The 9,825-nt window shown below is 36.1% G+C and overlaps 1 protein-coding gene across 1 annotated transcript in view; it reads left to right on the forward strand.

Annotated features, from left to right (window-relative positions):
* tox2 (TOX high mobility group box family member 2) overlaps positions 1-9,825 on the forward strand; it is a 144,200-nt gene that overhangs the window by 84,354 nt on the left and 50,021 nt on the right. The window contains 2 exon segments of the mRNA XM_077197658.1: positions 3,008-3,046; positions 3,049-3,264. Coding sequence (XP_077053773.1) covers positions 3,008-3,046; positions 3,049-3,264 — 255 coding nt within the window.

Below are 9,825 nucleotides of genomic sequence, written 5' to 3' on the forward strand. Positions count from 1 at the left end.
AAACCTTCCTCAGAAGCCTGATGATCATAATTGATACTCATGATTTTTCTAATAAATGATGTCTGGATAATCATGTAAACCGAAGTTACTTCAGTCCATTAAATTTACGTTTCAGATCATAGAGACACGTGAAGCTCGAGCTGAAGGATGTTTGTGCAATTAAACTAAAAGACTTTTCCTCGCTAAAACAGTGTAAACTGTCAATCAGAGACAGAAGGACTGGAGGAGATTTAGTGCGACAGGTTTATCAGATCATGTTGATCATTTACAGGCTTTAGATATTCATGTTTTCATGTTTCGAATAAGATACAGTAGCTTTATATGGTTACGTCTCATGAGCAATGAAAGAGTAATCTGTAAGGAATGAAAATGTTCTTCTGAGTGAGTAAGTCTCTTTCTTAAAATACCATTTAGCGTTTTAGCCTTGCGGAGACGCTCGGACAGATGATGTATTTAGGAGAAGTTTGTGATTTGAGTAATGCACCGTGGCAAGGTGAAATCTGAGGTCCCACAATCCGTGTCTCTGCTTTTCCACGGCCGTGTATTTGCTAAAAGTATTTGTTTGCAAGATAAATGGCCGTTCTCCAGGCGAAGATGACAGGCAACACAAAGATGATATTGAATTGATTTCTGAAATGTTGCAGAACTGACTGTTTGATGTATACGCGCAGACATGAATCATAAAAATTCTATTAAAAAAGCTCTTGAATGGTTGACAGCGGAATATTATTTCTGATGATTAATTTGACTCAGTCATTATGGACGGGGCTCCAGTCAGATCGCCTCCTACAGAATTGCTTTTCATTCCCTCTTGAATACCCCGGCAATCTCTCTCTCTCTCTCTCTCTCTGTCTCTCTCTCTGTCTCTCTCTGTCTCTCTCTCTGTCTCTCTCTCTCTCTCTCTCTCTGTCTCTCTCTCTCTCTCTCTCACTCTCTCTCACTCTCTCTCTCTCTCTCTCTCTCTCTGTCTCTCTCTCTCTCTCTCTGTCTCTCTCTCTGTCTCTCTCTCTCTCTCTCTCTCTCTCTCTGTCTCTCTCTCTCTCCCTGTCTCTCTCTCTGTCTCTCTCTGTCTCTCTCTCTCTCTCTGTCTCTCTCTCTGTCTCTCTCTCTCTCTCTGTCTCTCTCTCTCTCTCTCTCTCTCTGTCTCTCTCTCTGTCTCTCTCTCTGTCTCTCTCTCTCTCTCTCTCTCTCTCTCTGTCTCTCTCTCTCTCTCTGTCTCTCTCTCTGTCTCTCTCTGTCTCTCTCTCTCTCTCTCTGTCTCTCTCTCTCTCTCTGTCTCTCTCTCTCTGTCTCTTTCTCTCTCTCTCTCTCTTTGTCTCTCTCTCTGTCTCTCTCTCTCTCTCTGTCTCTCTCTCTCTCTCTCTCTCTCTGTCTCTCTCTCTCTCTCTGTCTCTCTCTCTGTCTCTCTCTGTCTCTCTCTCTCTCTCTCTCTCTGTCTCTCTCTCTCTCTCTGTCTCTCTCTCTCTGTCTCTTTCTCTCTCTCTCTCTCTCTCTCTCTCTCTCTCTCTGTCTCTCTCTCTCTCTCTTTGTCTCTCTCTCTGTCTCTCTCTCTCTCTCTGTCTCTCTCTCTCTCTCTGTCTCTCTCTCTCTGTCTCTTTCTCTCTCTCTCTCTCTCTCTCTCTCTCTCTCTCTCTGTCTCTCTCTCTCTCTCTTTGTCTCTCTCTCTGTCTCTCTCTCTCTCTCTGTCTCTCTCTCTCTCTCTCTCTCTCTCTCTCTCTCTCTCTCTCTCTCTCTCTCTCTCTCTCTCTCTCTCTCTCTCTCTCTCTCTCTCGTTCCCTCAATTCAATTCAAATGAGCTTTTTTGGCAAGACTTGTACCAAAGCATTGGCCATTACATATGCAATTAACAAATAATCACAAAAATCAATAAATCAGTCAGTAAAATTATTTTTTTTAAATGCATGAATACATTTATAACATTTAAAACACACACTTTTGTACGTTTGTACCAACATTCAGACAAGATAAGGACAATTCTTTTTCTCTCTCTCTCTGAATGTAAAGTTGCACATACTTCCTCTGTCAGCTCCAAAGTTGGATTGACGCTGATGAGAGACATGAGTATTGATATGAACGCGTGGCAATGAGAAAAAACACGAGAGCCAAGTGCAAACTTTAGCGCTATGAAAACATGGTCTGTGCTTCCAAAAGTTGATTGTGATAATGCCGTATTTCCAGCAACTTTCCGCGAAGCCAGATCGGAAGCTGCCAACTTATACGAGTCCAAAAATGTGATTCTTACTTGTTTAGCGGCATAATATTTATATAATTGTGTTTATGCCTCTCTTCACAAAGTAAGTAGGCAAGCATCATGTCTACTGTTGTTCATACTTACAGAACATTTTTGGGTTAATCAGACTTTTTTAAAATGGGGTTTATTTTATTTTGTTTTTTTAATTGCATTTGAAAATATTTTTTTTTATTTTATTTTACTATTTTATTTTAATTTAACATAAGTTATATTTGTATTGTATTTGTTGTATTTGAACGTGAACAAAATACAACTCATGCACAAATAAATTACAACTTAATACAAATACAACTTAAAAATATAAATAGAATAAATTCAATACAAAAAAAATGTATTCATTATTTAAATGAAAGTTTTATTTTATTATTTTATTTGAACTTTAATATATATAAATTGTATATTTATATAAATTGTATTTAAACATACATTTTTATTTGATCAGTTTATTTAATTAATTTTATTATATTATTTTTCTCTATTTGAATTTATATTATTTATATTGAATTCATTTTATGTGTATTTATAAGTCGTATTTTTTAACATTAAAGTTTATTTTTATTTTTAAGGTTTATTTTTATTTGTTGTATCTAAACATGTTTTATTGTATTTATTTAGTTAGTTTGAACGAAAGTTGCAATTTATTTAATTTTATTATTTTATTTAATTTTGATGATATTCAATCTGACAGGCAAACGCCACTCAATTATCCTGATCCGATATAAAGCCGTACTGATTCCCTCTGTGTTCCCGCAGCAGAATTACTCAGGACACGGAGGGGGGAGCGGGAACGGTGGAGGGGGGGAGACGAGGACTACGAGATCCCCCCGATAACCCCCCCGAATCACCCCGAACCTCACCTTCTCCACCTGATGGACCCCGAGTCCAGTTACCTGTGTCACTCCATCCCTCACAACGGCCTGATCAACCCGTACTCGTACCCCGAGCTACCCGCTCTCATGATGTCCAACATGCTGGCGCAGGACGGGCACCTGCTGTCCAGCCAGATGCCCTCGGTGAGTCCCGGTGCAATCCCACAATGCACTGCAACGAGATCCAGGCCTAGTGCGCTGCCTACACACACTACATGCATTTTTAGGGATCATGGGTTCGCTCCCGACGCAAGGGATGTAACAAACTAATTACTTGGATTTATAAGATACGGCATCACACTTATACTTTGTGGATCAGGCAATCCCATAATGCACTGCAGTGAGATCCAGATCTAAGACTGAGACTAAGAAAATTATATTTTAATCAGTACCGAAAAATTAAACACATTTGTGTGTGCGCTATGCTATAATCATAACAATAGCATTGTTTGGTATTATTGTAAGTATTCTCTATTAACAACCGTCAAGCTCAAATTTAGCATGTATCATAAATGTGACGTCTTAAGCTCAGTTCATGTATATAGTTGTTAAATTAACATGTATTCGTTTAGCGGAAATTGTTAATATTTCATAATTATTGTTAATTTAATGCAATAATTAATATAAGTGTTAATATTTTATGTAAATATTGATTTTATTAATTATTTATTAAATATTATATATAATTTATAATATGTATTTACATCAGAAAATACTAATTAACAATATAGTTAGTCTGTATCTTGTCCTATTTTTTGCACCAATAAAAACAGATAAATCACCAGATGCATATGCAAATGATATGCAGATGAGGTTTTGCATAATTAAAAAGGCATCGTAAGCTCCATGTTTGGTGTTTCCGGGAGAAAAGCTTGTGCATCTTCAGTTTGCTGTGGTTTATGAATCCGTATGGTTACATAAATCACTAAACGTTTACAGTATGTGTATGCATATTTTCCGCTGACGTGATTGGCTGTTTTAGTTGAATGTCAGGGTTTTTCTGTGTTGTTTGAGTGACAGGTCTCTCGTCGAGTTTAACTGAATGAATAGATGAATTAAGCCGATTTTTGACCCACAGACAACTGATCATCAACTAACTGACCACATCAGGCCTTGGTCTCCACTAACGACTCTCTAATTGCGTTGTAAGAGCGAGAGATGATGTAGACGCATCAGAGTCACTGAGGGTTTGTGGGTAAATTCATCAGTGGCGTCTCTCTCGGTCAGTGGCTTCTTTGTTCGTCCATTACGCTCTTCTCCTCCTCCTCATATCCAGAACTCATTACTTGCTGTGTTGTTGCTTAACACAGACTCTGAGGGCTATAAAGAAATATCAGGAGAGTCGTCAAGCCTGCCATCTGTGGAAACTCCCTCATAAAGCAAAGAAATGTACAGGACATCTCAGAAACAACACTGGAGCTCTTCTAGAAGAGTGAATCTCAATCTTAAACAGTGCAAAATAGAATTATAGTTCACTATAATAATGTTATTATGTTAGATGTGATTAGTAGCAATTAATCGATTTGACAGCACTAATATATATATATATATATATATATATACACTATGTATATGTATATTAAAACATATGAAATAAAATGAAAATAGACTATAATATAATATTAAATATATATATATATATATATATATATATATATGTGTGTTTATTTGTGGTCAAATCGATTAATTGCTACTAATCGCATCTAACTTAAAAGTTTGTAATTTTATATATATAATATATAATTATATATTAACAAACTTTTATGCTAGATGTGATTAGTAGCAATTAATCGATTTGACAGCACTAATATATATATATATATATATATATTAGTGGTGGGCCATTATCGGCGTTAACGTGCTGCGTTAACGTGAGACTTATCGGGCGATAAAAAAAATATGGCCGTTAATCTATTCTCAAAGTTGGGTTGGGATCATAAAATAGCTTTTTCGAATATCGTTATATTTTCGCGCAATTCCATGTGTAGCCTAGTATATTTGAGATAATTGACGCCGCGCCTACCGTCAGAGATCGCGCAGCAGGGTATTTTCCTGTCAGGGACACAAGGTGTATACTTTTACATGTTGCGTTGGGCGACGTTCCTCACGTTACTTTATTTTAATGCATTTACATGTTGTTACATGTAACGATACATTCGATTTCATTTCATTCGGGTAATACATTTTACAACCAAACAGATTATTACGCCACGATAGCATTACTAAAAAGTATGACATTATCCGTTTTTTTGGACATATACATTAATTTATAGGCTACAAAAAAACGCGTCGGCGCACTGGCAAAGGTTAACAGGTTAAATAAGCTAGCATTGTGTACAGTTTATGAAATGAACACCCGCCATCCCGCGGCAATGTGTGTGTATTGCGCAGGGGCATAGTCACACGAATAGTTTACATTGATTGAAAACTAATTTGTTTAAAAAGGAGGAGGCTATTGCCGGTAAAGGCAGGTTCACATAAAATCATTATGACATATGATCTAACGAGCATCTGGTTTGGCGATGCAAAAACGGACTGTAGCTACGTCGTATTGTTTTTTTCTTCTTCCAATTAGCCTACTATGTTAAAAAAAAGACGAAAACATGTTACTTGTTCAATTAATAAACAGTTTGTTTGATGACGAATCGCTAAAGATGAAATCGGCCTCCCTTTCTGTCATTGTGAGTGTGCGTTATTTTTTTTTTCCGAACGATAATTCGACTTTTGCTCCTCTATTGCCAAATGGCATTTTTGGCAGAAATTCACATCCCTACGCGAGGCGAACTATTCTCAAAGACTTAGTTTTAGACATTATTTGGGAAGCACACATATTCTGAATGCCTTCGGCAGAATTCAAATGAGCCATTTTAATCTAGATTAATCTAGATTAATTCCAAGATTACAGTGAGATTAATCTAGATTAAAAAAATTAATCTATGCCCACCTCTAATATATATATATATATATATATATATATATATATATATATACATATATATATATATAAACACACACATATAGTATGTATATGTATATTAAAACATTATAAATATATATATATATATATATATATATATATATATATATATATATATATATATATATATAATAAAGTTGAAGTTAACATCATGCATAAAACTAAATCTGAAGCTAAATAAGAAAAATAATTTAAAAAAACAAAAGCATGTAACAAATTTAAATTAAAATGAAAACTGAATTTATAAAAATAAAAGCTATTTCAAAATATGAATAAATATTATAAGAGTTTATAAATAATACTAAAATATCACAGGACAGATTTATGTGAGATTCAGCTCTAAGCTTTCAAACAAAACACAGTGTCCTCTTTTATATAACAGGGCTTTATATAACATTTCAGTCTTTATGATTTCAAAACTCAGTTTGAATCTGGAATCCAGTGCAATAACAGGGCCGAGTTTAAACTCAACTTTTCTGGTCATTCTTCTAATGGCTCTCTACTAAAGAAGCCACTTAAAATGGACATCAGGCACCGGCACAAAATGGATGACAGACGTTCTGCAGCCGTATGAATCTATGCATGCAATTTCTTTAGCTACCACAATGCATTAAATCAACCATTCTTTCATTTCGAGATTCCATTTCTGTATTGACACCCATCGAGCGGGTGAATATAGAGTGTGCTAGTCAATAAATCTCCACTTAATGACACCAGCGTGATGGACTGCCATTTTATTCCCATTTCTTCCTCAAGCAAACTTAACCACGTAGCAATTATGTTCTGTACTATTTGTGCACTAAATTTCAGGTTGTTTCTGGTCGAGGCGTTCATCAAGTCTTGTATCCCCACCGTTACAAATATAAAACCAATCATTTTTTGAAAAGCTAAGCTCTAAGCGCTGTATAAACAGGAGATGTGTAATGTGCATTGTTCATTGTGATGCTGATAACATTTCATGTTTTACATTGACCTTTTATGACCTTTGCCTCCATCTGAGTTTGGTGAAATGAAATTTTAGATGGCTGATTTGGTCCTGTTTGGTAGATCGATGGCTTTGAAACACTGTTCTGGTTGCATTCTCAGTCTTGCCACAAGAGGCACTATTGCAGGATTCAAATAACTGTTAAATAGTTTAGGATTAACAACACATTCGGTTTAACGGCACAAACATTTAAAGGCAACATTGATCCTTTTCTTGTTTTGTTTCACATGCTTAGTGATGGGAGGAAAAGGGATTTTTGAAGCTTTGAATCAATTGAACCATGGCTTCATGAAGCTTTGCGAATCAATTCTTCTCGAAACAGTGATTCGGAGTTTCGAAATCATTTGAATCAGAAATGAATCGAAGCGTACAAAAACAGTGTTAATGCAATGAAAACTCAAAACTTGCATAAAAACATCTTTTACAAACCAATTGAAAATGTTTTATTAAAAGTGTTACAGATTCGATGCGGTAATAACCTTACAGACAATGGTTCATGGGTTCACACAGATCAGTTATGATGTAACTCCGAATCACTGGTTCGAATTAAATGATTTCAAAGATTCACAACGCAGTGTTTCACTACAAATGTAACCATGACTCATTTGAATACAGTCAATGTTTTTGCAATCCTGTTGGTGACTCGAGAAAACCTGCTAACAGTTTTTTAACTGTTGTAAAAATGTCGGTTATGCGAACGTTAAGGGAACATTCCATTTTAGCATTTTGAAAACATGGAAATGTTACTTTTGAACGTGAACATTCTGAACATGAACATTAGGGCTGTCAACGAATATTCTAAATTCGAATAAATAGTCGAATAGTTTTAAAAAACGGAAATTCGAAGTTGAAAATTAATATTCGAATGTGGGGGGAAAAACGCGGTAGCGGAGGTGCGCGCGCGCTGCCTGAAGGATCAGGAACAGGTCACGGGAGTCGCACTGGCACAGCGTCACTGCTGAAAGTTGATTTACATGGAAGATGGCAGAAAGTGCAGAGCCCAACTCGACCGCAGCAGAGAAACTGATTGTAACCCCCCAAAATCTAAAAAGCCATGTCTGGAAGTACTTTGGATTTTGGTCGGGGGATGGTAACATTGTGGAGCCGCGAGATAAAGTTGTATTGCTAGCTATTTAAGTTTTTTTTTCTTCCTTTTTTTAATACAAGCACCAAATAATGTAAGTAGCCTTTTTCGTTTGTAATAGCACTTTATTTTTTATGAACCACAGGGTAAATTTCGTTGTCACATTTCTCGGAATTGTATGCCTCATTTTATTTAACGTTAAACAGAAACATTAGTGTACTGTACTGACTGATTACATATTGCAAGCGCGAGCGAGAGTGAGGTCTGCGGTCTTTGCCATTAGTTGTTTTACTTGTTTTTGTGTAGGTAATACGTTGTTAAATGTGTTTAAATTTAAATAAACTACTTTTACAAGTAGTTATGTCTCTTTGTATTAATTTGTCCTGTTATTGACCTTATGCGCGTCATTGAAAAAATGCGCAACGAGATATTCGAATAGTTCGAATATATGTGTGTTTTTTAGAGGGAATATTCGAACGTCATTTTTGAGTAATTTTGACAGCCCTAATGAACATTCCCAAAAAACAACCATTCTCAAACAATTAGTAACATCAAATGAAAAAACATCCAACTGAAATGTTTCAGGAAATTATGTTATTAAAGACCAAATAACTTTGAGCGAACATTCTATTAACGTTACTTGAAGAACGTTTGTTTGTTGCTTTGATAGAAACTTTCCTGAAAGTTAGCCAATGTTATGCACATTTGAAAGCGCTTATGTTTGCATACTTAGAATGTGTTTCTTGTCTCATATAGTTTATGACTAAATTGAACAACAATGCAGTGTGCTGTTGAGTGTTTACATCCGCACAATCCAACGCAAACAACACTGCTCCATTTTGGTTAGGGGTGTTCGTGTTGTTTATGGGACGGGCTTTATCGCACACAGAAGCCTTTGCTGATGAAATGAATCTCTGCCATCAGGGGGTCAGTGCATATATTCCGTCTCCAGAAGAAAAGAGAAGAGAAGCCATTAGGTTTCATCTTCCGTCTGAGTAGAGCGAGCTGGAGAGATCTTTTTTCATTAGAGAGAGAGAGAGAGAGACTGTCAGAGAAAAGAGATGGAGAGAGATGGGCTGGAGGGGCAGAAAGAGTGATAGAGGAACAGGAGGAGCAAAAAGAGGTTGAGTGACTGAACACGGCACCGGGATAAAAGGAAAACAGCTTTGAATGGAATGTCATCAGAACTAAGAGCTTTTTAAAGTATATCAAACAATTTAGATGGAGCGCTGCTGCATGCACACAACTTCCATCTCCATAACTGTGTTTGCACTTCTGACAGAGGATAAATATCTGGACCAGCTCTCTTTACGGTTAATGCATGTTAATTCAGGACATATCAACTCCATAAACAAACTATCCAGAGACTTGCACTGGGGGAAATGTTGGAGAAACGATTTTCACTTAGAAATCGCTCGAAAACTCAGAAGAAACGGAAAATAACACATTGAATACATTTTTTTTTATTTACTCCAGGAATCTTAGTTTTATTTTCAATGAACATATTAACCAGAGAGCTGCAACGTTACAACGTTACGCAACGGGAAAAAAACGTTATATAAACAAATTTCGCTTAGAAATCGCTTGTAAACTTTACAATTGATTATGAAGAAATGGAAAGTTACACTTTGGATTAAACTTTTTTATTTACTTTAGTAA

Source organism: Siphateles boraxobius, unplaced genomic scaffold (assembly GCF_051911475.1).
Source record: "Siphateles boraxobius isolate OS27281-9 unplaced genomic scaffold, OSU_SipBor_1 41, whole genome shotgun sequence".
Classification (NCBI taxonomy): domain Eukaryota; kingdom Metazoa; phylum Chordata; class Actinopteri; order Cypriniformes; family Leuciscidae; genus Siphateles; species Siphateles boraxobius.